The sequence below is a fragment of the Dipodascopsis tothii genome, assembly GCF_038497935.1.
Source record: "Dipodascopsis tothii strain CBS 759.85 unplaced genomic scaffold V1510scaffold_16, whole genome shotgun sequence".
Classification (NCBI taxonomy): domain Eukaryota; kingdom Fungi; phylum Ascomycota; class Lipomycetes; order Lipomycetales; family Lipomycetaceae; genus Neoaidaea; species Neoaidaea tothii.
This window is the reverse complement of record NW_027118000.1, coordinates 98,102-123,713: the sequence shown is the minus strand read 5'-3', so window position 1 is coordinate 123,713 and position 25,612 is coordinate 98,102. Positions and strand designations below refer to the sequence as shown.

Genomic DNA, 25,612 nt, shown 5'->3' with positions numbered 1-25,612 from the left:
GCTCTCCTGGCAACCTGGGTGCTGGCCGGCGCCCGGATGGACACACGCAAGGGTAGGCGACCCTCCTTGCGGTCTGGGCTCTGCGCTCGGACGGCGCAGCTCGATCAGGAATCGTACCCGCGTAGCACGCAGCAGGGGTGGCACTGTACCGCAGAGTATTGGCGCTGCGGCTGGACCGGCCTGTCGGCCCGGACTGGACGCGAGCCGGACTGGGACCGGACGGCACGGACTGGGACCGCGACGGGATCTGGGACCGGGTCCGGGGGACCTGGACCTGGCTGACGTGACCTCGCGGCAGCGGGGTGTGACTTGCGTAGCTGGTATAACCCTGGCTTGACCGGGGGTGACCTGCAGCTGAATGCGGAGTTCTGGCTAGGCTGCTTCACGGTTTTGGCGGCTAGACTAGCAAGCTAGCTGGACTACGACATGGGTTATAAGCCGGCGTGCACAACGGACGCTGCTCGTTGTCGTCGGCGGCGGCGGCGACAGCGCGGCGGCGAAAAGCTACAAGAACAACGGCGGTTACCCGGTCTATGCTGCCCGTTCCGCGCCGCTTAGCCCTGCCCTTGCCCGCGGCCGCTGGCCGGTCCCAGCGCGGCCAGACCGGCCGGCTGACGCGCGCGGTCTGCGCTGCGCCTCACGCCGCCTGTCGCGGGGAATGCCGACGAGGGGTGGCGCGGCCGGCTGACCCCGGCGGCGAAACCCGCGCATTACCCGGTCACCGGTTTATTACCCGGCCACTAAGCCGCGTGCGGCTCGTGAGGCTCGTGCGGCTCATTGTCGCGTCGCCCGCGTCGGCCGCGCGCTCTGGCGGCCACCGTTGCACGAACCGCGCCGCCGCCGTTTTCATGGCCGCCGCCGCCGCTGCCGGACTGCGTGCCATGGATCGCAACCCGTTTGTCACCGAGCGGTTTGCTGCCGTACACAGCATGACTGTGCGTACGTACGGCCGACGTCGTGAGCGCGCGCGCGAACGAGCCGATGCGGGCGGCACCAGCCGCAGTGGTGGCGGCCGTACGGCCGGCGGTCCGCTTGTCTCGACGCGAGCTCTACAGGCGTCCGCGAAAGGTATGCACTGCCAGGCCCAGCAATGCGGCGCTTGGCACGGATCGCCCGGCAGACTGGACACCGTTTGCAAAGCGCTATTGGCAGACATTTGCTGACAGACAGAACTGTCTCCACCGGTCTCCCGTGGTAGATCTACTTCACCATCGCCTGACATTTTGCGCCCGCGAACCAGCTTGCCAAACAGCGCACGCGAGTCGGAAAATGAGCTTCAACAGCATGCACAAGCGCACATCACGTCGGCCGGTCCTGCAGCTGCAGTCGGCCAACCTGCCGCGGGACGTCGCGCCACGAATCGTCAAACCGCCGGTCAAACCAGCCGTCAAACTCGTGCTGCCGCAGCCAGCCCGTCAAACGGAGCCGGCGCGGCGTCCAGCGAGGAGGATGATGCGGCCGGCCGCGGGCGCGCCGGTTCGCGCTCCAAACGCTCCGATCGTCATCTACAGTCGAAAACGCGACATAGCTCGTCAGAAGCTGTCCGATCTCATGGACTGGATGCGCGTGGTAGCAATGCTGGCCTTAGTCCTTCTCAAGATGATCGTGGTCGAACTCTTGGACGAGGCTCTTCGCCGGATCAAGTACCGAGTCCAACAGCATCTCCTAGTGTACAGCGACTACCTGCGACAAGAGCAACCCGGTCCACCAGGGCCAGCCGAGCTGCGCAAACTGTATCTCCTGCACAACCGGCCGGAGTGACAGTCAAACGGCGTCGCGGGGTCGCGACAGCAGCGGCTGTGCCTAGCGTCGATCTGGCTGATCTGGCCGGCACACCACCACGGTCGACCTCCACGCCCAAACGCAAGCTACCGCAGTCTCCGCACGAGCCGATTGTGTCCAAAGATGTACCACCGTCTCACGATGTGCGGCTAGCGGTCCAAGATCGCCTTACACCCGCGCATAACCGCCTGCATGCGCTGGCTGTTCCTGACTTTTCGCCGGCGACTGCGTTGGCTGATCTGACATTGTCACCGGCTCAGCGCGCGCGTGTGCGTACCCGAACCCTCTCGGCGGATCCTGAACTCCGGACAGATGGCGTGTCACCAGTGAAACGTGGGCACGAGAGGGCTTGGGGTCGATCCGGACGGCCGCCGGTTGCGCCGGCAGATAATCCGGATCGACACGCGGCCGGCCATACGGAGCAGTCCAGGTTGTCGGATCGATCGGGGCTTTCGGACCTGTCGGACCTGTCGGACCTGCCGGACCTGCAGGAGGTCGCGCATCCGGACCCAGTAGCGGACCGGGTCCAGCCGCAGGACCGGTCTGTACAGTCGTCTGATGTCTCCGCGGACTCGCCGGCACTATGGCCGTCTCATGCCTTTACGGACTCGCCTACGGACTTGGTCGACCCGCAGCAAGACCCGCACGTAGGATCTCATGCGGGTCCAGAAGAACCTTCCGACCCCGCGGACCTAGATGTGGTTTCACGGCTGAACGTTTACGTGGATGTGGGGGAGTTGCCGGGTAAGTCCACGCGGCAGAAGGTCCGCGGCCTGAAGGATAGCACCACCGCCGACGAACGAGCACGCAACCGGCCAACTCCGCGCATCGGTCGTGGCGCAGCCAAAACGACCGGCAAGGGTACTAGCATGGCGGTTGGCCGCGTGACCAAGGCCGCGCGGACAGCCCTCACTCCGGCAACTGGGTCAAAAGCCGGTACCAAGACCAGAAAGGGCACAAGCGTTTCCACGCGCGCCTCTAGTCGACGGCAACAGCCGGCCTACGATGGCGACGATATTGACGAGCTTGCGATGTGAGCAATCCTGCTGTTGTTACTATACCCCACGACGCTGTACTGTGCGACGCCGTTCTGTTCATACCACTGTATATCTGCTGCGTGCTGACGCGCCGCATCTGCTTGTGCTGTATCTAGCTGGAAATACATTTTTATCCTGATCAGCGCGGCTATCGTGGGCGTAGTCTAGTAATGCGGATCGCGATCCGCGGCACAACGTGTCTACCTGGTTAGCCCCACACGCGAGCACTACATACGACTGTTCGTCGGTGATCGTCGACACGCGCGGATAGAGCTCATCTGGACCGTCTGCCGCCAGGGGCCCGAAACGGTGGTCGTCACAGTCACGATGTGTTCGGAAGAGACGCCGTCTTTGCTCTACTTTGCGCCGGCGCTTGCTGTTGAACGAAACGGTAGCATAGTCACTCTGCGCGACCGTTGTAGGCACGACGACTGTCGATAAGCCAAACGGACACAGTGGATACATGGCCTGGAGACGACGGACTATCTCGTGAGCAGTTGAAACTGTGCGTGCAGTCAAAGCGCCGCCGCCTTCGATGGTGATAGCCACTGGCGGACCACGAGTGGCCGCTGTCAAGGCCTCATTTATCAATGAAGACCGTGAGCGATCCGGTAGTACCACCACGCGGCTTTCAGCCACGTACTCCCGGTCTGCAGCACAGCGCGCGGCTGCCTGCGCAACCGTCTCTGGTGGCGGCAGCATGGTCCTGTGTGCTGGAAAACCGTGGACCGGCTGTGCTAGGCGCCGTAGAAATCATACTGCTGCCACAAGAAAGCGCGGGTCGCGGCGGTCTGCCGCGTGTCCGGACCGAGTCCGCGATCAGTAGCGCGTGCAGCCGAGTACGAACGGTATCGCGGACGCTGGGTCCACGCGGCATCGGCCGCTAGGCTGCGCCGCACCCGCGTCCGCCAATGTGCTACAGGCGCGGCAGTAGATCTGCGCGCTAAGCCCTACGCGTGCCCACCATCAGGCCCGGGTCCGCGAGTCCGCGAGTCCGCGAGTCCATAGGGTCCACGAGTCCGCAGTCCAGTACACGAAGGCGCGTCCGCGGACCCGTGGACCTGCGCGAGCCGCCACGGCGGTATGTGCCTGCGGGCGCGTCCAGTACTGCCGCGTCCACGCGGCGCTGGCGCGCGGCGCCGGAATTCGACCGCGTGGCCCAGCAAACTGGAACTGGCGGTACCTACACTGCGTCAAGGTCAGCCGCGGCAGCCGTGATTTGCCGATGCGTCGCGTGGTGTGCGGCGCAGCGTTCACACTGGTGTGTAGCACGCGCCGGGAGACTTGCGGCGCCGACCATTTTGTACCAGTCTACTGGATCCGCACCTTCCCTTCACGCGATCTGTTCTGCAGTCGCGCACTGCCGTTTTTGGACCCCGCGCAGCGGCTGCACAGCTTCGTTCTGCAACCTGCCCCTATTTTCTGCAGCGCCAACGCGTGCCCAACAATTGTTTGAACGTGCGTGGGTACATCCTGCCAAGCGGAGACGTGTCCTCGCGCTAATCTAGGTCACGGGTCACGGTGACCCGGCAGGACTGGTGACCTAGGGTACCGCGCTAACCGCGCTAAGTTATTTTTAATCTGTAGAGATCTACCTACCGCTCTGTCCCAAAGCAGCAAAATCTGGTACCGGACCGGGTCCGTCGCCTGTCTAAACTCCTTTCCATGAGTCCTTACATCCATCGCCCACATTCATACAGTTACGCTGCGCCTGCCCATTTTCGTTTTCCCTCCTTTTCTTTCCCTCGCATTCCATTTCCTCCCCTCCAGAACGCCGCTGGTTCCCTATTTTTTCGCCACGAAAGAATAATACCAGTCGACACAACGCTCTAAGCTCTCACAATGGCCGCTGCCCGCACAAGCAAGCGCTCGACGAAGCTGTCGGTGGCTGCGCGAGCTGCTGCGGCCAAAGCCGCGGCGGTCCGGGCGGCGTCACATGCCAAATCACCGCCGCTAGAGCACGAGCCCGCCGCCGCAGACGAATTCGCGCGTGACTGCGAGGCTGTCGACGACGCGCCGGATAGCATGGCGGTCGCGGACGCGAATGGAGAGGCTACGGGCGCGCCGGCTGGTACCCGACGGGAAAGTGACGCGGCTGACGCGCCGGGCGCGTCGGTTGGCGCCGCCGACTGCGGGGCGACTGTACAGGACAACGGCCCCCAGACCGCTACGGACGGGTCGCCTGGTGCGACTGCGACCCAAATGAGTCTGCAATCGAGTTCGCCGGGCGGTGACTCACGCAAGCGTGCTTCGCCGGACGCCGTTGCGGAGAAGCGGACGAAGGTGGCGCGGATCGACAACGACTCTGTCGCGAGAGACTGTGACGCCGATGAGCTCTCTCGCACTGGGCTACCTTCACCGGTGGACATGTCCGATGATACGACGGCTACCGATGTCCACGACTATGGCTCGGGTGGCCGCTCCGGTAGTCCCACCAACGGCCCGCTTGACGGTCACGATAGCTCAGCTGGCCTCGCATGCAACGTCGGTTCGCCCGCGGCTGCTATCACCGACGATGTTCCCGTTTCGCCAAAGTCGATCTGTTCTTCTGACTCGTCTGCACCGTCGCTGGCGTCGTCGGATACTTCCGCGGGCTCGCTTCCGGCCAGCCGAGAGTCGTCGTTCCCCATTCGTGACCACGCCAACGATGCAGTGGTCGACGTCATTCAGCGCCAGTTCGATCTGGAGATTCTGCTCAAGCATCGGGAGCTACGTTGTATTGAGGACGAGATTGCCAAGGTGCACATCATGATGGTGCAGCTTCGCCGTTGCGCTGGAGAGTTCTCTAACGGAGCTGAGTCAGACGTGCTCGCTAAGCACTATGCACAGTACCTTCTACCCGACCGAAGATACTCCGAGTCGGCAGCGCCTGACGGCCAATACGCCGCCGGAACACATTCCGCGACCAATTCGGGCGTTTACGGCCGGTCACGCAGCACACCTAACGGCAGTGGACGCATGATGACTCGCGGTGGTAACAATCATCACACTGGTGTTGCGGCAGCGCCGGCAGCGCCGGCTGGACCCCAGCTGTGCATCTACCGGCGACACGACGGCATCTTGGTGAAACTTATTTGCCCGGACTGCTCGCGCACAAGCTTTGGCAGCGCCCAAGGCTTCATTAATCATTGTCGTATCTCGCACTCGCGGGAATTTGCGTCGCATGACAACGCGGCACAAGCCTGCGGTATCGAGCTGGAGGAGCAGGACGAGATCGGCTTGAAGGCACAGCGCGCGCGCGACATGGAGCGACAGCGCCAGCAGCAGCTGCAAGAGCAGCAGGCTGCGGCTCAGGCCGCTGCTGCCGCCGAAGCAACCAAGGGACAGGAGGCGGCGTCACTGCCGGCCGTGGCCACGGAGACGGTCGGCAGCGCAGGCACTGCCGACGCATCGGCCACACAATCACAAACACCCAACTCACACAACACTTCGGTGCAGCCGAATACACAGTCAAACACACAATCGCAGACCAATGCGGATGGCAAGCGGGACTACGGCACAAAAAGCTATCCTTGGAGCTACGAGAACGGGTCGCCATTCGCCAAACCGGCGCAAACGACCGAATCGCAGGCCGATCAGGTGCCGCGGGTCGGGGCCGATCTGGACCCGACCAAGAAGCTGGCGAGCAAAGACTCGGAGAACGTCCCAGCGTTCCCGGGCCAGCTACCGCGCAACCTGCCTGGGCAGGGCGTGCGGGCGGGCCCCGTGCCGCTCACGCGTCACCTTTCGGACTTGCTGAAGCACAACAACATCAACGTCGATCTGGCGGATATGGTTGAAAAGTCAGTTCATCGCGACCCGAAGGGCCATCTCTTCCCTGGTGAGGAGGAGGTCACCGACGACGAGGAGGAGCGGCAGAAGCAGGACGCGGCTGCCCTGCGGTCCAAGATGAAGAAGGCCGGTGCCGGTGGGCATCGGGGCCGTCTGATGGGCTCGGGTATCCGGGTTCTGGCCAACTATCGCTGAGAACCTGAAATGTTGTGTTTTTTGTCCACGGGACGTTGTCTCTTTTCGCGCCGCGAAAAACGGTCCGTGGTAACGTCTATACGAAAATTACTGGATGAGGATTGGATAGCCAAAAAGTCGACCGGCCCCGTCCGCGCCGACCGGCCGCCGGCACAGTCCGGTGGCTGCAAAAGCGAGATTGCATTGTGCTGCAATGCGCCATCCGAACAAGATTCTCTGTCGGTTCCACTGCAGCCCGATGCTGGCTGGCAGACTTTTACGATTATATGATATGAGAACATTAAGATAGAGAAGGCTGTAACATAAATGGCGCGTGAAATGAGATTGTGTGATGCAATGTATGCAATGTAAATAAGAAATATATAGGTATCTATTCTACATCTACTTTATCTATTGTCACTATATATGAATGATCAATATATGCTTATGAGAATTAAGTGACTGCGCCGCACGGCGTGTGGCCGTACGGCTGAGGGCGCCGCAGCCGGTGCGGCGCGATGCGGCTGGCTGAGCCGCACCGGAAGTCGGCCCGTGCCGACAAATGTCCCAGTGCTGCACCGAGTGTATTATGACAGCTAGTTGAGGGATCCACCAGCGTCAATTCTGCACAAAATGGTTTACGAACTCAAGGGACGCACAGTTTTGATCACCGGGGGTACGGCTGGGCTGGGCGCTGAGCTGGCGCGGCAGTTCGCCGCAGCCGGCTGCTCGCTGGTGCTGAATCACTCGTCAGGCAGCGAAAGCTCGGTGGGCAGGGCCCAGGCGCTCAAGGCTGAGCTAGAGGCCGCCCACGCCGACGTGAGCGTGCACGTCATCCGCGCGGACTGCAGTATTGTTGCCGAGAACGACCGACTGGTGAAAGAGACGCTGGAGCTGACGGGCGGCAAGCTGGATGGCGTTATCGCCAACGCTGGATGGACGCGGTTCTCGGACTTTAACGATCTCTCCGCTCCGACAGAGGAGGATTTTGACATGTGCTACGCGGTCAACGTCAAGAGCCCGTGGGCGTTGCTGCGGACCGCCGGGCCGACGCTCAAGGCGAACCCAGATGGCGGCTTCTTCCTGATGACGAGCTCCACGGCCGGGTCGACGGCGTCCGGGTCGGCGCTACCGTACGGAGTCAGCAAGGCGGCCAACCTGCACCTGATGCGGTGCATGGCTACGTCACAGGCGCCCAAGATCCGCGTGAACGCGGTCAAGCCTGGGCTGATGCTGACAGAGTGGGGCATGAAGTTCGGCCGCGAGCGCGTGGACGCCATGATCCAAGCCAGCAAGCTGCAGCGCGAGACCACGGTGCAGAGCGCAGCTGCCGTGTACATCATGCTCGCCATGAACGAGAGCATCACCGGTCAGGCGATGCAGATCGACGGAGGCCAGTTCATCTAGGATTGTATAGATACAGAAGACAGATACACGCGGACTAGCCGCTCTTTCTATACGACACTTTCTCGACCTTGACCTCGCCGTCGATGTACTGGTACACGTAAAGCACAAGCACGGCGCCCTGGACATCCATGAGCACGAACGACGGGACCGGGCTGTCGCCCTCGGTCCACCAGCCGGACGAGATGGCGCCCGTGGCCGAACCGGGGTTGATGAAGAACTTGCCCTCGAGCTCGTAGGCCTCGAAGCGGTGGGTGCCGCCCCAGATGAAGACGTCGACGTCCATCTGGCGGGCGGCAATCAGCAGCGCGTCCGAGTCGTTCGGCGGCACGATCGTGTGGCCGTGCGTGAAGCCGATGCGGAGCGAACCGTGCGTGACCACCTTCGAGAGCGGCAGCGAAAGCGACGCGTCGAACTCGCCCTTGACGATCTGGAGGTCGGGCGAGACCGTCCGCAGAAAGTCATAGGTCTCGCGGTCTGTCAGGTTGCCCAGACACAGAATCTGGGAGATTTTGCCGGGAGCCAGGAGCTTGCGGAACTGTGGGTTAGCATGCACGCGCACGCGGACGCGGCTGGACGGCGGGCGCGCGGCGGACGGCGCCGGAGCCCGCGTGGCTCGCGCGGCGCCAGCGATGGGTGCCGCGGGGGCCGCACGGGCCGCGCCCGCTGTCGTGTGTGCTCACCTTGGGCGGGAGCTCCTGCGGTCGTTAGCATCTGTCCCGGCGGCGGACGCCGCGCACACGCGTACCTGAGCCCGGTCCGGAATGTGCAGGTCGCCGATGGCAAGCACGAGCATCGTATCGTCGACTCTGGGGAATTGGATGCGGCAACGGCGGGGGTGCGGTCGGTGGCCACGTCTGGAAGTTGGGCCCGCTCTGCCGGCCGTGAAACTGGCGGTCGGTGTTTGGGACCCGCTGCTGCGCCACCGGTCCCGGGGCGCGCCACAGGCACCGCCCGCGCGATAACGGGCACCGCCACCAGCCACGAGTCACGCCGCCACAGCTGGCGTGACATCACGTGATGTTGCCGGACAACGGCGCGCTCCACCGGCGGCCGGCCCGCGGCGGGGTCAATTCGGCCCGCGCTCGCCGGCGCGGGGTCGCCGGCGCGGGCGGGGGCCGCGGCCGCCGCGGCCGGGCGCGCTGGCCGGCCGCGGCGGCGGGCCAGCGCGCGGGCGTGTCCGCGGCCGGCGCGGATAAGAACGATCTGACTATCCCTCATCGCCTATAGAGCCCCGTAGCTCGTTGTTGCCCTTATATAGCCCACCGGCCGTATAAAAGCCTTTCCGCTTCCATGGCTTCGCCGTCCAACAAGCCCGCTCGTACCCAGGCCTCGCTTCGACTCGCGCAAATCTCTTCGCACCTCCAGCCGCCGTCTACGCCCAAGATGGTTTCTACACAAGCTCCCCACTCGCTGACGCTCATTCCGGGCCCGGTCGAATTCTCCGATGGCGTGCTGACCGCCATGGCAACGCCGTCGCAGTCGCACGTGTCGCCGGCCTTTGTCGAGGTCTTCTCCGAGACGCTACAGCTGCTGCGCAAGCTGTTCCGGTCGACGGACCCTGCCGCGCAGGGCTTCGTCGTGGCCGGCTCGGGCACACTCGGCTGGGATTTCGTCGCGTCGAACCTGGTTGAGCCCGGCGAGGACGTGCTGGTGCTGCATACCGGTAAGTAAAGACCTGGCGCGATCAATTGCGTGTGGGCCGCGGGTCGTGGGGGGCGGACCCGCCGCGCGCAGTGGGCCGGCCCAGACGGGCGGATCCTGCGGGGCGTTGTGTGGCGCCGGGTCCTGCGGCAGTGACCCTGACCGGACCTCCGTGACGCGCCCCTGCAGGTCCCGGACCCGCGGACACGTCCGGGCTCGCTGACGTCCAGGCTACTTTGCCGACTCGTTCGCCGACTGCATCGAGACCTACGGCGGCAAGCCGACCCAGCTTGGTGCCCCCGTCGGCGGTCGGCCGTCGCTCGAGGCCATCGCCGCGGCGCTCAAGGAGAAGTCCTACAAGGCTGTCACGATCACCCAGGTCGACACCTCGACCGGCGTGCTCTCGGACGTCAAGGCCATCGCCGAGACCGTCAAGGCCGTCTCGCCCGAGACGCTGATCATCGTCGACGGCGTGTGCTCGGTCGCGTGCGAGAACATCGAGTTCGACGCGTGGGGCCTGGACCTAGTCCTGACCGCGCCCCAGAAGGCCATCGGCTGCCCGACCGGCCTGGCCATCTTCTTCACGTCCGCGCGCGCTCTGGCCACGTTCCAGGCCCGCAAGGCCCCCGCCGGCTCGTACTACGCCAGCTTCAAGCGCTGGCTGCCGGTCATGGAGGCCTACGAGGGCAAGAAGGGCGCGTACTTCTCGACGCCGCCGGTCCAGAGCATCCACGCCCTGCGCGCGGCGCTGCTCGAGATCACGTCCGAGTCGCTTGACGAGCGCTTCGCCAAGCACGCCGCCGCGTCCGACAAGGTCAAGGCCGGCATCGCCGCGCTCGGCCTGAAGCAGCTGGCCCCGGTGGTCGAGGAGCAGGCTCACGGCATGACCGCGGCCTACCTGCCCGAGGGCATTGCGGCCGCCCAGGTGCTTCCCCTGATGGCCAAGCGCGACATCACCATCGCCGGTGGCCTGCACAAGGGCATTGCCACCACGTACATCCGCATCGGCCACATGGGCGTCTCGGCGCTCGAGGCCGGCCGCGGCGACCTCGACAAGGTCCTGGCCGCGCTCAAGGAGTCGCTCGCCGAGCTCGGCTACTCCAACTAGGCACTACGCCGTTCCAAAAGTTAATAGATTTTTGATCTACTGCTGTAGTTGTGCGGGGCCCTGCAAGCTGTCTGGGTCGCCATGTAAAGTTCGCCGTTGTTAAAGCTTGGGCGTAGCCGGGAACTAGCAAAATTTCGACCTCAACCCCCCGCCATCATGGTCTACTACTTCACCTCCAAGCGGGAGGAGTACGACACTCCGGCGATGCTCTACATGGGCAAGCACAAGGAGGAGAGTAAGTGCTGCTGCCCGACCGCGCTGACCGCAGACGAGAAACTGATCGAGCACGGCCTGACGCACGATGTTTGGTAGGCCGCCCTCTTCGGCGCCGCTGACTCCAGGTTTCACGCCGACAAGTTCAGCTCGGCCCACGTGTACTTGCGCCTGCGCGAAGGCGAGTCCTGGGAGAACATCGATCCGGGTGTGCTCGAGGGTTCGTCGACCTTTGGCCGTTCGCTCTAACCGCAGACTGCGCCCAGTTGACCAAGGCCAACTCGATCGAGGGCAACAAGCGCGACAACGTGACCATCATCTACACGCCGTGGTCGAATCTCAAGAAAACGAAGGGCATGGCCGCCGGCCAGGTCGGCTTCAAGCGCGACAAGATGGTAAGGCGTCTACGGGCGGGCTGACGGAAGGTGAAGTCGATCCACGTCCAGACCCGCACAAATGCGATCGTGAACCGGCTCAACAAGACGCGCGAAGAGCGGTTCCCGGACCTGCTGCAGGAGAAGATCGACCACGAGAAGGACGTGGGCGCACGTCAGCGTGCCGAGAAGCTGGCGCGGACTAAGCGCGAGCTGGAGGAGCAGCGCCAGTACAAGCAGAAGGCGCAACAGCGCGACCACGCATATGACGACATGTTTTCGGAGGAGAACATGCGGCGAACGAGCAACCAGAACCGCAGCGAGGACTGGGAAGATGACTTCATGTAGCGGCGGTCTGCGACAGTGACGGCATGGGACATGCGCATGCACCCCGCAGAGGGGCAATAGACTGTGTCTTAGTACGAGCGCCGCACGGTATGCGGCGCGGTGCGCCACGGGCGCCACCGCCGCACAGCGGCGGCACGTAGACGCACCGCTGCGGTGAGCCGCACGGGCCCGGCGGTATGGGCCGGGTAACAGCAACGCCGCTGATGTGGCCGCACGCCGACACGACCTCCTGCCATCCCGACGACAACAATTCACCCGCAATGGATCCCTTCTCTGACGCAGGTGGTGAGTAGCAGCAGCCTCGGCTGTGGCCGGGCCGCCGGCGATGGCTGGCGCGGTGATGGGCGGTGCTGACCTGGCGGCCGGATGCACGGCATCCGGCTGCGGCCTCCAGAGCTTTTCACCATCCACAACCTGTTCTACCAGGGATCATACAAGGAGGTCCTCCTGCAGCCGCTCTCGGGCTACTCAGACACCACGGCCGTCCAGGCGCGGATATACCACCTGCGGGCCAAGATTGCGCTCGGCGATGCGGCGACCGTGCTCGAGGAGCTAGAGCACGACGACGACATCGAGACCAGCGCCGGACTGCAGGCCGTCAAGGCGCTGGCGCTGTACAAGGCTGGCGAGGAGGAGGACGCGGTCGAGCTTGCCGAGTCGCTCGCGGACAGCCCGGCCGTCGGCGATGACGAGACCGTGCTTGTGCTGAGCGCGACCGTGCTGCAGCTGGCCGGCCGCACCGAGGACGCGCTAAGCGTGCTGTCCAAGCACCAGGGCTCGCTTGCCGCGGTGGCGCTGGTTGTGCAGATCCGTCTGACCCAGAACCGGACGGACCTGGCGCTGAAAGAGATCGTCCAGGCCAAGAAGTGGGGCCAGGACAACTTGCTCGTGAACCTGGCCGAGGCCTGGGTTGGTCTTCAGGTGGTGAGTGGCCGCATCGGATGCATGCTGACGACAGGGCGGCGACAAGTACCAGGACGCGTTCTACATCTACGAGGAGCTCGCACAGGCGCCTTCGAGCGCTAACGCGCGTGCGTTCATTGGCGAGGCCATCGCCAACATCCAGCTCGGCCGCCTGCCGGAGGCCGAGGATGCTATCAACTCGGCGCTCGAGCGCGAGCCTACCGGCGGCGACGTGCTGGCCAACGCGATCGTGCTGGCCACCCTCGTCGGCAAGGACTACACGCCGCACCTGGGCGGTCTCAAGACGGCCCACCCTGACCATGCGCTGCTGGCCGACTTGGGCGAGAAGAGCCAGCTGTTTGACAGTCTGGCGACGCAGTATTCTGCCGCGGCCTAAGACTGTACCTTGCTCGAATAGAGACCACATGTGCTAGATGACACACCGGCGGTTCGCCTGCGACACACGCGAAACGCACCCCTTCTGTAGAGCGGCGGCGCGGTCCCGACCGCCGGGCGCCACCCTTGCCGAAGCTCGGCGGGCTTGCCGGACGCTGCCACGCCGCGAGTCGTCCTGTCTGGGAACGAACCGCCGGGTGCGCTGTTCGGCGGCAGCCGGACACGTGACGTATGGGGCATAGATGCGCCAGCATACGGGCTGTGTGACAGCATGCGTCACTGTGCGGAATGGGTAACGAGTAACAGGTAACATGTCACAACACACAAAGAATGTCTCACGTTCTGTTACCGGTGACCCGCAGCCAGCCGCAGCCGCAGCGGCCACCCGTTACCTATCTCGAGACATCGCAGATACGATGGATAGACGTAGACCGCAGCCTGATCCTGGCGACGTGGTCGAAGCTGGCGCTGCCAGTGGCCGCAGCTGAACCCGGCGCCTGATGGCGCCTGGCCATGGCGCCCACACAGTCCCAGGTGGCGGTCCTCGGCCGCAACCCGTCCGACGCACGTATTGTCGGATGGCATGTCACTCCCGGCAGGGCCGGCAAGCGAGCGTACAGCGGCTCAGCGAAGCGCCGACCGCCGCGGCACGCCCTCCGGTGCCGCTGCCGCGATTAAGCTATCGCGTCTAGTGGCACGAGCCAGTGCTCGCGGCTGTCGGCCGAGGACCATATGGGCGCGCGGCTTTGATCAAACGAGCGACCCCCACCCCCACCCGAAACACGGTTCGCAGTTGGCAGCGCGCTACGGTCAGGACGGGCAAGCGGGATGGCCAATTTGAAGTGACGTGGGATACCCTATGACGGCTAGCCGCGCGCGGCGCAAGCACTTCGGCCTGCGCCTTGCCGGGCGGGCGCCCCCCGGCCCAGACAGGGACCGCTGGTCGGCCTGCACCGAGGCAGGGGATAACGCGTTGGCGAGCGGTCCGCGTTGGAAACACAAGCAGGCTCAGGATAACAAACACCCTGCCGCGCATTGCATGAGATTCGGGCCCAGGCTGGGCTGGCGGTCGGAAGCTACGACAATGCCTGACGTCTGACGCGCCGGTCGTCGATCAAGGCGACGAACAGCTGCCGGACGTCATGGCGAACGGCGATCGAGCCGTGTACTAGCTAGGCGCCTGGTGGAGGACGCGAGCGGTGAAGCAGCAAGCGGCGAGCGGTAGGCCGCGAGATCTTCGGTCCCGGGCAAGCGGCCTGCTGTAGGGTTACAAGTCCCAAACGGGTAACAGCAGTATGACGTAGATTTTCGGGACTATCGTGGCCGTAGTGTAGGTTTAGGGGGCATATGCGTCACTGCCTCGACACTTCGCGGCACAATTGCGTAGGCTTGTCGTACTTTGTCTACCTTTAAGGATTAGGGCACTTGTTCTGCAGGCTGCGGCGACCGATGGCGAATATTCTACTGGGTTCGGGCACATCCGCATGAGCTATGCAGGTACGGACTCGGCCAGCAGCGGCGAGCACTATGCCTCGTTTGCGCGCTGAGCCCCCCCGCGCGGCTCGGCTCTGCATGCTAGAACGGATCGAGCAAGAGCGTGGCTCGAAAAATTAACTTCGTTTTCCTACTTCCGGACTACGGTAATGGCGCTAGCGGACTGCGCACTGGCGTAGCGTCTACCGTACCCGGCATACGGTAAGAAATAGTGCCGCGTTCCCGAATGAAGTTAGCAGTTTAGGCCGATCACGATTGGTTTCGATACTCTTCGAGAACGGTGAGATCACACGTACCTGTGTGTTATCGAGGAACAACGCCGGACAACCGTTGCGCAAAACCTTGTCAACATCGTGGGAATTACCTCTGACGAGGACGGCGTGGCTTTGCCTCCCGAACGAGAACGCTCAGATTTATAAATACGGACGTCCGTCCTTCCCTTGGCCACATCAATTACTAGAACTTCAAAGCTAAACATCTCTACAACACAATGTCGTCAATCAATAAGACTATCTTCAACCTTCCTGCGGGCAAGGCCAAGCCGGCCACCCGCAAGGACATTGCCGTCTATTCTGACTTTGACGGTACTATCTTCATGCAAGACACCGGTCACATTCTCTTTGACCGCCACGGCTGTGGCCGCGAGAACCGTGAGCGGCTCGACGGTATGATCGCCTCGGGCGAGCGTGGTTTCCGTGAGGTGTCTGAGGAAATGTGGGGTTCGCTCAACATCCCCTTCGAGAAGGGTATGCAGGTCATGAAGGACAACCTTGTTATCGACCCCGATTTCGAGGAGTTCCACGACTTCTGTATCCGCGAGGGTGTTGCGTTCAATGTCATCTCGGCTGGCTTGAAGCCGGTTCTGCGTGGTATCCTGAACGAGTTCATCGGTAAGGACGCCTCGAAGCGCATCGACATCATCTCAAACGATGCCGAGATTGTTCCCACCGAGGACGGCCACGAGTGGAAGGTCAAGTGGCGCCACGACAACCGTCTGGGCCACGACAAGTCGATCTCTATCAAGGAGTGCCGCCAGCAGCTGCGCAAGCACCTCCCGGGCAAGAAGCAGCCGCTGATCGTCTTTGTCGGTGACGGTGTCTCTGACCTCCCGGCCGCCCGCGAGGCTGACGTCCTCTTTGCCCGCCGTGGTCTGGCTCTTGAGAAGTACTGTGTCGAGCACGGTCTGTCGTACATCGCGTACGACTCGTTTGCCGACATCGAGCGCGAGCTCAGCCGCATCCTGGACTCGGGTGACCTTGACAGCTTCAAGAAGCCCGAGAACCGCGCGGCGGAAGTCACCGCGCCGGCGCCGGTCTACCACCAGCCTTACAGCAAGTCCAAGACCGGATACCCGGCACCCGCGCCGCGCATGGCTCCTATCCGCGTGTCGTCCAAAAACGTCAATGTGACGACCGTGAACTAGGGGCTTGCATCGGGGGTATAATCAGTGCATGAATTTTTTGGTGTTTTTTGGTCAAATGTGTATTGTATAGATTAGAGGTATTTGGTTAAATGGATATTATCTCAAAGATGACTTCGCATGTGCTTCTCGTACTCTCGTAGGTTGTCGTAAACCACCATTCCTGGTATCGGGCTATCAAGGTTCTCGCCTGGCTGCTGCACAGTCCTCGTGTTGCCACCGCTGCTATCAGACTTTGCGGTTATTTCGGCGACAAGTTCGCGCCGCACGGGCCGGTCCTGGGTTAGGGCAATGATATCACGTGAAGTCGCTCATCTGGCAGTCGCTCCTCTGGCAGCCAGTCTCCGGCTGCCGGACCAGCCGGTGCCCTACCAGCCATACTGACAGGTGGACGTGCCATGCCAGAGGTCAAAGAGCCCAGAGGCAGTCATGACAGTTTTATAGCGCACAGGGCGGGACGGCCCAGACGGTGGCCACGAAATATGAATACTCCATTAGGCACTGTGCAAAAGTGCCGCGCCCAATATTAGAACTGCACCCGGTTTTGCTGTCTGCCTGTCTCACCTGCCCCGCGGATCGAAGTTCTGTGCACTTCCAGATGACACTAGCGATCCCCACGGCTGTCTAGATGTCGGCCTATCTGGCAGCCTTGCGCCAGACCGCCAATAGCCGACGGCGAACGCTACGTGCCACCCGTAAGACCGAGCCGCACGAGCTGCATGTGGTGTTCCCGGACCCGGCCGGACCCGGTCCGGTCCTACGGACGTACGGCTCGCGGCTAATGCCGCTACAACCGCAGATGTGTCACACGTGACTCACGCGTCCAGCAGACTGTGGCGTTCGTCCAGTAGACTGTGGCGGTCGCGGCACAGCAGCAGCTCGCGCATCTGATCCGATGGCCTACGACCGGCCGGTAGGTCTCGCGACCCAGGCGCGATGCCGCCGGTAAAGCCACCGGCCGACCCTGGCGCCATCGCGCGTAGGCGCCCGTGCGCTAGGTTTTGGCCGTCGCACTAGCCCGACCATGTAGTCAGTCTCGAATCATCCCAGAGAACCGAGCCAGACAGCAAATTTTGTCGGATCGTACGAGCTACCATCATACTGCAACATGATCGGCGCCGGTATTGCCCTGAGACGGGCCAGCATCAGTCTGGCCAGACGCAGCGCGTGCTCGGCGCGCGTGGCGGTTCCCCGCGCGCTCTCCACGGACGCGCCGCTGAGCAAGACTCCGCTGTACGATCTCCACGTCGAGCTCGGCGCCAACATGGTCCCGTTTGCCGGATTTTCGATGCCACTGTGGTACGCTGGACAGAGCCACATCGATTCGCACAAGTGGGTGCGCACGCACGCCGGCCTGTTTGACGTTTCGCACATGTGCCAGCACAGGTACGTCTCCCTGATTTACCGCTGACGGCAGATTCTCCGGCCGCGACGCCACCGCGTTCCTGGAGAAGGTCACGCCGAGCGACCTGGCTGGCCTCCCGGCCGGATCTTCTACGCTGTCGGCGTTCCTGCGCCCGACGGGCGGGATTGTGGACGACACGATCATTGCTAAGACGGCGGACAACGATTTCTATGTCGTCACCAACGCCGGCTGCCGCGACAAGGATCTGGGGTTTTTCGCCGACGAGCTGGCCGCCTTTGGCGGCGACGTCAAGCACGAGTTCTTCGACGGACGTGGCCTGGTTGCTCTGCAGGGTCCCCAGGCGGCTGCCGTTCTGGAGCGTCTGACCGGCCAAGACCTGAGCGCGACCAAGTTCGGCCAGTCGCGCGTGCTCACGTTCGAAGGCCGTGATCTGCACGTCGCCCGCGGTGGCTACACTGGCGAGGACGGTTTCGAGGTATGTTTGGTGCTCGCAGCGCTGACCGAAGATCGGTCTGGACGCCGACTACACGACGCCGTTTTCGCGCCTGCTACTGGCTGAAAACGAGACGGTCAAGCCGATCGGCCTGGCTGCGCGTGACTCGCTTCGCTTGGAAGCCGGCATGTGCCTGTACGGCCACGACATCGACGAAACCACGTCGCCGATCGAGGCCAGTCTCGCGTGGATCGTCTCTAAGCGCCGCCGCGAGGAGGCCAACTTCAACGGCGCCGAGTACGTGCTCACGCACATCCGTGAGGGCGCGTCCAAGCGCCGCGTCGGCCTCACCGTGACCGGCCCGCCTGCCCGGGAGGGCTCCAAGATCCTCGATCCGGAGACCAAGGCCATGATTGGTACGCGTGCCGGAGACCGGGCTGACCGCAGGCTACATCACGTCTGGCATTCACTCGCCGACGTTGCAGAAGAACATCGCCATGGGCTACGTCTCGCGGGGGTAAGTGACCAGCTGGTCGGGCTGACCCCAGATACACCAAGACCAACACGCCAGTGCTGGTCGAGGTGCGTGGACGGCGCAACAAGGGCCAGGTCGCCAAGCTGCCGTTTGTGCCGGCCAAGTACTACAAGTAGATCGCAAGCCACTGTGGCGTTTCTATCGAGCGTGGCGCTGCGCGCGTGCGGCGCTGGTCCGTGCGGCCGTGCGGCGGAGCCGCATCGGCCTGCCGCGCAGCCGCACGACCCGCCGTGCTGGATCGTAGCACAGCCGTAGCCAGCCGGACGGCACCGCTGCACTGGCAGCGTAGCACGCAATGGCGCGCGACGCCTGGTCACATCTGCCGCAGCGAATCGGGAGTCCAGACGCGGACGTTCAGCAACGCCGGCGCGTCTCCGGCGTTGCCGGGAAGTCGCAGGCACCACAAGACACGGCTCGGCTCCGGTCAGCCGGCTCTTTCTGTCGCCCAGTGTTCCAGAGTGTGATCAGGCGGCCGCCGCCGGGCTGCCGCGCACGCGTCATTTGTCGCAACAGCTCTTTCTTTAGGCCACACGGCTACGCCATCTGCTTGCGACTGCCGCGATTCTGTGTTCGTCGGCGCCGCGTACCTTGCACGTGTAGGCGGCAGAGTCGGTTCAGGCCTCTGTGTCCCGAGGCGTGAATAATATGTTCCGAAAAGGCAAGAGGAAAACAGGCACAAAAGTCAAATTATTGTGCTTTAAAGCCATAAAAGCGTATATTCTCCGCGCTTGAGCTAGTGCTCGGACCTCTCTTTCTTGGTCCTCGCGAGCCCTCAAAGAAGCATCGGAACTCACAAAGACCGGCGCAGGTTGCAGCGCAATTTTTTTCTTTTATAAACTAATAGACAGTCTCGACTTTTTTTTTCTTTCCACATTTCTATACCCTAGAAAAGTAAACTATCAATTGCACAATGTCTGAAGTTCTTACTCACGCTACTATCAAGGGTAAGCAAGGGTGCAGGCGCGATCCAGGCGGGCGCACGAGCGGCCGCCGGCGCGGCCGGCGAGATCATGAGCAAGGCTGACAAGCAGACGGCTGGTTCCGCGAGATCTCGGACGAGCTCTGGCCCGGCCAGGCCATGACTCTGAAGGTCAACCAGATCCTGCACGTCGAGAAGTCCAAGTACCAGGACGTTCTTGTGTTCGAGTCGTCGAACTACGGCAACGTCCTGGTCCTGGACGGCGTCATCCAGTGCACGGAGCGCGACGAGTTCGCGTACCAGGAGATGATCACCCACCTGGCCATGTTCAACCACCCCAACCCCAAGCGCGTGCTGGTCATCGGCGGTGGTGACGGTGGTGTGCTCCGCGAGATCGTCAAGCACGACTGCGTCGAGGAGGCCGTTCTGTGCGACATCGACGAGGCCGTCATCCGCGTCTCGAAGAAGTACCTGCCGTCGCTGGCGGTCGGTCTCGAGCACCCGAAGGCCAAGGTCTACGTCGAGGACGGCTTCAAGTTCCTGGCGCAGTACAAGAACCACTTCGACGTGATCATCACGGACTCGTCCGACCCCGAGGGCCCTGCCGAGTCGCTTTTCCAGAAGCCGTACTTTGAGCTGCTCAGAGACGCCCTCACCGAGGACGGCGTCATCACTACGCAAGGTTGTGCTGTGGAGTTTCTTTTTCTATTTCTCTTTTGACACTTTTCGTGACGCTTTTACTAACATCTTTTTCTAGCCGAGAACATCTGGCTCCACATGCCGCTGATCAAGGACCTCAAGAAGGCGTGCTCGGAGGTCTTCCCCGTCGCCCACTACGCGTACACGACGATCCCGACCTACCCGTCGGGCCAGATCGGCTTCATGGTCTGCTCGAAGGACCCCAAGCGCGACGTCAGCAAGCCCATCCGCGTGACCGAGCCCACCAAGGAGCGCGAGATCTTCCGCTACTACAACGCGGCCATCCACGAGGCCTCGTTTGTGCTGCCGACCTGGGCGCGCAGCTTCCTGAACGAGTAAGGGGTGTGTCTACGCTGTCTAGTTGGATCTAGTAGGATCATGTACACGTCCTGTATCTTTGTTCGGGTTTAAAAGTTCGGCCGCGGCCTACGCTGTAATAAAATTGTAATCTGAAGGGAGTTGTATTCGCGGGCTGTACAGGCTAGCGGCCGACGTTGAGCAGCAGCGTGTTGCCGGCGCCGCCGGTCGAGCTCTCGGACGGCACGTAGGTGATGTTGGGCGACTGCGCCAGCGTCGTGGCGATCTCCTTGGACGCCTCGATCCGGCGGATCAGCAGCAGGCCGTCGCCGGCCTTCTCGAGCGCCTTGGAGATGGTCTCGGCAGCCTCGGCCTCGCCCTCGGCGCGGATGACCGCGGCCTGGCGCTCCTGCTCGGCCTTCTCGACGATGAAGCGCGCGCGCTCGGCGTCCTGCTGCGCGATCTGCTTCTGCTCGACCGCCTTGGTGAACTCCTTGCCGAACGTCATGTGCGTGATCGACACGTCCTCGAGCTGGATGTTGAACTCCTGCGCGCGCTTGACCAGCTCGTCGCGAATGCGACCCGAGACGATCTCGCGCTGCGTGATGAGCTCGGCTGCGTCGAACTGCGCGACGATCGCCTTGAGCACCTCGTTGCCGATCGACGGCAGCACACGCTCGTCGTAGTCCTGGCCGAGCGACTGGTAGATCTGGGGAAGGTGCGGCACGTCCGGCCGATGCAGCACACGCAGCGTCAGCGACACCATCTGCAGGTCCTTCGAGCCGGTCACCGTCGAGATGTTGCGCGGCTTTGTCCGCACGTCGTAGATGATCGCACGCTGCAGCCACGGCACCAGGAAATGCGTGCCCTCACCGATCACCTCTTGCTTAACGCCGGACAGACGGTCGAAGATGACGGCGCGGGTGCCGCCCTTGACGTCGTACAGCGAGTACTGCGCGGCTGAGACCGCGAGTCCGACCGGAATCGCCAGCCCTGGAGGGTCAGTTCTGTTGTCGCGTCGGGGCCGGCGGCCGTGGCACGGCCACGGTTGCCGGCGCCGCCGGCACCGGGCCGCCGGCCCGGCCCGTGCGCTCTGTACTCACGCGAGATCAGGTTCAATGCTCTGGTCGAGTTCATACTGCCGCTGTCCCTTAATATGTACAACGAGATCCGCTAGATCTGGGCGCGTGTATGGATGGATGGTGCTGTCGCCGGCCGTCAAATTTTCGGCCTGCTTCTCCCCAGCCACGGCGGAGGCGTGCGGCGCAAGTGGCCGTGCCTGTCACCGACACGTGACATTGGCGCACGTGATCGTGCCCGCGCCCACCCGCGTACACGCAGGCACGGCCCGGCGGCCAATCGTAGCGAGCGGGTTTCCGACATCGCCTGGAACCAGCGTAAATGCGCAAACTTCGTGGTTCCGGGACAGGGTGGAAAATCTTGCGCACCCGTCCTCCGGGAATTTCTCTCTTCAGCATACACGGCTCTTCGTTTCGTCAAACAAACAACAGGTAAGTGTGCGCACGCAAGTCGCAGAGACGGCGGCGGCAACAGCGGCCGGCGCAGACTGTCGTGCCGCCCGCGCGATGCACCTGGCGGGCGGGCGCCGGATTCGCGACCGGAACCGGTCGGCCGACCAGCGTCGAAACCGCGACCGACGACGGCCGCCGCGGCACCCAGTGGCCGCCGGCAGCCACCGGCGACGGTCGCCGGCTGGCCCGGCCGTCCGCAGCCTGTCGTCGACCCCGCCGCCGTCTCCTGCGACCCATTGGCGTCCTCCGCGTCCACTGCTGACCGCCAGATTCAAACACTCACAATGACTGGAGCGCACCACGGATACATGGGCTGGTGGGGTGACATGGGCGGCCCCAAGCAGAAGGGCATCGTGACCTACTCGGTCTCGCCCTACGCCCAGAAGCCGTTCGCCGGCGCCGGCTACAACGCCATCTTCAACACGTTCCGCCGCGTCAGCAGCCAGATCATCTTCTTCGCCGTCCCCATCGGCACGTACGTCTACATCCTCAACCAGGCCAAGGAGCGCAACGCGTTCCTGTACTCCAAGGCCGGCCGCGAGGAGCTCGAGGCTCTGTCATAAGCGTCTGACGGCAGCGGCGGTTCGCCGGATGTTGCAGCATCAATGTAATTTCCTCAAAACAATCATGTTCTATACGCACACCATGACTCGTAGGCGCGCATGCGTTCCGGCCGACTATGTACATGGCGGTTCAGCGCACTTGCCGGTGCACTGCTTATGCAAAAGTATTAGGGCTACGACCGGCCCAGCGAGACCTTGCTGAAGGCCGCGTCGAGCGGCAGATGCGGGGCCGGGTTGGCCGCGCCGGACGCGGCCAGGCCGAGCCCGCTCAGGTTGTACGAGCTGCCGGGGCCGCTCGTGCAGAAGAACGAGCTGTCGTCGATGTCCCATTCGTCGTCGGTCTCGTCCGTCGGCGTCGTGTTGATGCTCGTCGTGGTCGAGTCAAGAAAGTCGCGGAAGGGCTTCTGGGGCTCGCGCACGTTCCAGCGGAGCGTGCGGCTCACGCTCTCGATGTACTCCATCGGGCTCGACACCACCGTCGGGAACGGGTACTGCGACGCCGCGATCGAGACCGAGTCGCCCGGCTTGATCTCGACGCGGTGCCGGCCGTCGAACGACGCCCAGGCAGTGTTGCGCGACCCGCGCGGCACCGTCACGCGCAGCAGCATTGAGTCTGGCAGCAGCATCGGCCGGAACGACAGCGTGTGCGGGCAGATGGGCGTCACCGAGATGGCCGGGATCTCGGGGTGCACGAGCGACCCGCCCGCCGAGAGCGAGTATGCGGTCGAGCCCGTCGGCGTCGACAGAATCAGCCCGTCCGCCTGGACGACCGTCAGTAGGTGGTTGTCGCCGTAGAGCTCGAGCATCGAGATGAACGGCGACGGCCCACGGTCGATCACGATCTCGTTGATGACCTGGTGCACCTCACACGGCCGCCCGCCGCGGAAAATCGTGCACGTGAACCGCATCCGCAGGTTGACCTTGATCCCGCGCTCAAACACCCGGTTGAGGTGGTTCTGGTAGTCGTGGAACGAAAAGTTGGTCAGGAACCCGAGCGAGCCCAGGCTGAACGCCAGCACCGGCGGCACGATCTGCTGGAACAGCGACGAGGTGTAGAGCACCGTGCCGTCGCCGCCGAGCGTCAGCACGAGGTCAAACAGGTGCGGCATATTGTTGGTCAGCTCCGGCGTCCAGTACCGGAGAAGGCCGGCGATGCGCTCGTTGCGGTCGAACCCGTCCGCGTGGAACCGCTTGGACGACCGCAGCTTGGCGTCCACGTAGACACAGACGCCGTGGTCCTTGCCGTGGCGCGGTGTCGTCATCAGCCACTTGGCCAGCTGCCGTGTGAGGTACACCAGGCTGTTGTCGCGGGCCTTGGTCACGATCATCACCGACCGCACGTTGATCGAGATCGTGGCTTGGCCGATCCGCTTGGCGAGCTCGCGCACGCCCGTCGCGGTCTGCACTCTGTCTGGTCAGTGGGTCGGCGGCGGCGCACTTACAGCCGCGAGTGCGACAGGTTCGCCAGGTTGTCGGACGAGATATCCTTGAGCACTTTGGCCACGTCCACAGCGTCGTCTAGCCGGTCGTGCACAAAGCACGGCGAGCACACAAAGTCCTCGATGCCGGGCACGTGGGCCGTCTTGTGCGAGTCGATCGAGCTGCCAAACAGCGCTGCCGGCGCCTTTTCGGGCGACGCCGGCGAGCTCACAGACGACGGCGGCGAGCCCACGATCTTGCACGGGTCGCGCCGGCCATCGCCGTTGCAGCCCGCACAGCCTGCGCAGCAGCCGTCGCGCGCGCCCAGCGCGGCCAGCGCCAGCGCGACGCCGCTGTTGCGCGAGCGGAGCCCGTCCGCCGGCGCACGCACCGGGATGGGCTGGGACGGCGGCAGCGCCTGCGGCGCCGGCTGCGCCTCGTCACCCGCGACCGGGACATGCGCACCGGCCACGTCTCGCTCCTCTGCATTCATCGCCAGCATGTCGATCTGTCGGCCGTGTCGGGCGGGGTCTTTTATCGCACAGAACGGCGGTCACACCGTCCGGAAAAACACACACACGGGCGGGAATAACTCCGGTCGGATCGGCGCACCCTAAGCACCACCACCGGCGGTCTCTGCTGTCTCGGGAGTCGTGCGGGCGACGTCCGACGGTTTGCGCCTATGTCCGACGGTCGGCTGGAAGGTGTTCGGCCGAAACGGCCGCGCGGCGCTGCTGTTCGCGCGTCTGCGCAAGGGTGCGGCCCGAGAGGCTCTGCTCACCAGAGAGCAATTGTAGGCTGTCGCTCGCGCCGGGGAGCGTCGTCGTCTGGGGAGATAGGCCGGGCCCGATCTCGAGCGGACGTTGAGCTCCACCGCCGACGGAGGACGAGCCGGGTAAGTCCCAGGCTACCCGAGTCCGAGACAGTGCGCGTCTGGCCGGACTAGCCACCGCGTACGGCGTAGCGCGCCTCCGGATATGCGCCGCGACGCACGCTCCTGCACGCTTATGCACAACCCTGCACTCCGGGCTCAGTTCACGCGCCCCTACTGCAGGAGCGGCAGGTCTATGTCAGCAGCGGGAAGCGGGGCGCCGTCACAGCGGGCGGCCGCGGGCGGGCCTAGCGGCGGCGGGCGGGCCGGGTAGCGCGTGCTGGTAGACAGCCGCATCACGTGCGGCTGGCGCGTCCGCGAATCACACGGCCGCGGCTGGCGCCGCCGCCCCTGCTGCAGCGGCACGGCCACGTCGTTGCCACGCCTAGCAGCTTGCCGACCGGCAGAATGTCGCCACGGCTCATGCACCGACGGCGTGCCGACCACTAGACCGCTGCCGGCGAGTCTACGCGCGCCCTGCACGTCGGTTGGGCCGCGGGCCGCGGCGAAGGTCCGCTGGCCGCGGCGGCTAGGGGCGCTGCTGCCACGCGTTCCAGAACGCTCTGGTGTGCCCGGAACGCGGCGACGCGGACCGTGGCCGTCAGCGCCGGTCCCGGCGAACACGGCACGGGCCCGAGAGCCGTCAGACGTAGGGCCGACAACGGCCGCGCCATCGCGGAATCGCGGGGCTCTGGCCAGCTCTGGCCCCGCTCTGGCCGCGGCACAGGTCCAGCCGGTCACACGCGGGCACCACGGCCACCGCGCAGTCGCCGGCCAGCGGCCGGCGGCAGGTGGAGGCAGCCGGCGGACGCAGCCGGCTGCAGGCCCGTGGGGCGGCGCGACGCACGGCTGACCGCGCGGGGCGATAGGCGGCCCCGCCAGCGCCGGGCCGGGCGCAGCGCGTGGCGGC

The 25,612-nt window shown here is 64.0% G+C and overlaps 13 protein-coding genes across 13 annotated transcripts; 10 read left to right on the top strand and 3 right to left on the bottom strand.

Annotated features, from left to right (window-relative positions):
• The first annotated feature begins 779 nt into the window (after window positions 1-779).
• V1510DRAFT_417407 (uncharacterized protein) lies at window positions 780-2,958 on the top strand. The gene is made up of 2 exons (XM_066933943.1): window positions 780-1,068; window positions 1,171-2,958. The coding sequence occupies exons 1-2, from the start codon at window positions 849-851 to the stop codon at window positions 2,817-2,819; spliced, it is 1,869 nt and encodes a 622-aa protein (XP_066788753.1). The 5' UTR covers window positions 780-848; the 3' UTR covers window positions 2,820-2,958.
• A 1,477-nt stretch (window positions 2,959-4,435) lies between these two features.
• V1510DRAFT_417402 (uncharacterized protein) lies at window positions 4,436-7,227 on the top strand. Its single transcript, XM_066933942.1, has one exon. The coding sequence runs from the start codon at window positions 4,662-4,664 to the stop codon at window positions 6,783-6,785; it is 2,124 nt and encodes a 707-aa protein (XP_066788752.1). The 5' UTR covers window positions 4,436-4,661; the 3' UTR covers window positions 6,786-7,227.
• On the top strand, window positions 7,228-8,526 carry V1510DRAFT_417401 (uncharacterized protein). Its single transcript, XM_066933941.1, has one exon. It carries the CDS (start codon window positions 7,398-7,400, stop codon window positions 8,169-8,171), a length of 774 nt encoding a protein of 257 aa, XP_066788751.1. The 5' UTR covers window positions 7,228-7,397; the 3' UTR covers window positions 8,172-8,526.
• On the bottom strand, window positions 8,152-9,057 carry V1510DRAFT_417400 (Metallo-dependent phosphatase-like protein). Its single transcript, XM_066933940.1, has 3 exons — window positions 8,917-9,057; window positions 8,852-8,866; window positions 8,152-8,706 (listed from the first exon to the last, which is right to left on the bottom strand). The coding sequence occupies exons 1-3, from the start codon at window positions 8,962-8,964 to the stop codon at window positions 8,206-8,208; spliced, it is 564 nt and encodes a 187-aa protein (XP_066788750.1). The 5' UTR covers window positions 8,965-9,057; the 3' UTR covers window positions 8,152-8,205.
• A 350-nt stretch (window positions 9,058-9,407) lies between these two features.
• V1510DRAFT_417398 (pyridoxal phosphate-dependent transferase) lies at window positions 9,408-10,968 on the top strand. The gene is made up of 2 exons (XM_066933939.1): window positions 9,408-9,834; window positions 10,043-10,968. Exons 1-2 carry the CDS (start codon window positions 9,462-9,464, stop codon window positions 10,918-10,920), a joined length of 1,251 nt encoding a protein of 416 aa, XP_066788749.1. The 5' UTR covers window positions 9,408-9,461; the 3' UTR covers window positions 10,921-10,968.
• Window positions 10,969-11,998, top strand: V1510DRAFT_417395 (uncharacterized protein). Its single transcript, XM_066933938.1, has 5 exons — window positions 10,969-11,155; window positions 11,189-11,228; window positions 11,262-11,353; window positions 11,389-11,528; window positions 11,559-11,998. The coding sequence occupies exons 1-5, from the start codon at window positions 11,077-11,079 to the stop codon at window positions 11,853-11,855; spliced, it is 648 nt and encodes a 215-aa protein (XP_066788748.1). The 5' UTR covers window positions 10,969-11,076; the 3' UTR covers window positions 11,856-11,998.
• A 117-nt stretch (window positions 11,999-12,115) lies between these two features.
• On the top strand, window positions 12,116-13,155 carry V1510DRAFT_426230 (coatomer epsilon subunit-domain-containing protein; the record flags this gene model as incomplete). The annotated part of the gene is made up of 3 exons (XM_066935149.1): window positions 12,116-12,140; window positions 12,250-12,779; window positions 12,814-13,155. The coding sequence occupies 3 exons, from the start codon at window positions 12,116-12,118 to the stop codon at window positions 13,153-13,155; spliced, it is 897 nt and encodes a 298-aa protein (XP_066788747.1).
• Window positions 13,156-14,664: 1,509 nt separating this feature from the next.
• Window positions 14,665-16,384, top strand: V1510DRAFT_129897 (HAD-like domain-containing protein). The gene has a single exon (XM_066930311.1). It carries the CDS (start codon window positions 15,139-15,141, stop codon window positions 16,069-16,071), a length of 933 nt encoding a protein of 310 aa, XP_066788746.1. The 5' UTR covers window positions 14,665-15,138; the 3' UTR covers window positions 16,072-16,384.
• A 792-nt stretch (window positions 16,385-17,176) lies between these two features.
• On the top strand, window positions 17,177-18,518 carry V1510DRAFT_365676 (uncharacterized protein; the record flags this gene model as incomplete). Its single annotated transcript, XM_066931237.1, has 5 exons — window positions 17,177-17,454; window positions 17,486-17,918; window positions 17,941-18,289; window positions 18,315-18,384; window positions 18,416-18,518. 5 exons carry the CDS (start codon window positions 17,177-17,179, stop codon window positions 18,516-18,518), a joined length of 1,233 nt encoding a protein of 410 aa, XP_066788745.1.
• A 757-nt stretch (window positions 18,519-19,275) lies between these two features.
• V1510DRAFT_394856 (Spermidine/spermine synthase) lies at window positions 19,276-20,478 on the top strand. The gene is made up of 3 exons (XM_066931855.1): window positions 19,276-19,346; window positions 19,434-20,003; window positions 20,079-20,478. Exons 1-3 carry the CDS (start codon window positions 19,313-19,315, stop codon window positions 20,357-20,359), a joined length of 885 nt encoding a protein of 294 aa, XP_066788744.1. The 5' UTR covers window positions 19,276-19,312; the 3' UTR covers window positions 20,360-20,478.
• On the bottom strand, window positions 20,272-21,824 carry V1510DRAFT_130097 (band 7 family-domain-containing protein). Its single transcript, XM_066930312.1, has 2 exons — window positions 21,421-21,824; window positions 20,272-21,310 (listed from the first exon to the last, which is right to left on the bottom strand). The coding sequence occupies exons 1-2, from the start codon at window positions 21,452-21,454 to the stop codon at window positions 20,502-20,504; spliced, it is 843 nt and encodes a 280-aa protein (XP_066788743.1). The 5' UTR covers window positions 21,455-21,824; the 3' UTR covers window positions 20,272-20,501.
• On the top strand, window positions 21,735-22,490 carry V1510DRAFT_417376 (cytochrome b-c1 complex subunit 8). Its single transcript, XM_066933937.1, has 2 exons — window positions 21,735-21,828; window positions 22,119-22,490. The coding sequence occupies exon 2, from the start codon at window positions 22,134-22,136 to the stop codon at window positions 22,410-22,412; it is 279 nt and encodes a 92-aa protein (XP_066788742.1). The 5' UTR covers window positions 21,735-21,828; window positions 22,119-22,133; the 3' UTR covers window positions 22,413-22,490.
• Window positions 22,426-24,700, bottom strand: V1510DRAFT_378677 (ATP-NAD kinase-like domain-containing protein). The gene is made up of 2 exons (XM_066931606.1): window positions 23,855-24,700; window positions 22,426-23,819 (listed from the first exon to the last, which is right to left on the bottom strand). The coding sequence occupies exons 1-2, from the start codon at window positions 24,331-24,333 to the stop codon at window positions 22,586-22,588; spliced, it is 1,713 nt and encodes a 570-aa protein (XP_066788741.1). The 5' UTR covers window positions 24,334-24,700; the 3' UTR covers window positions 22,426-22,585.
• Window positions 24,701-25,612: the final 912 nt, after the last annotated feature.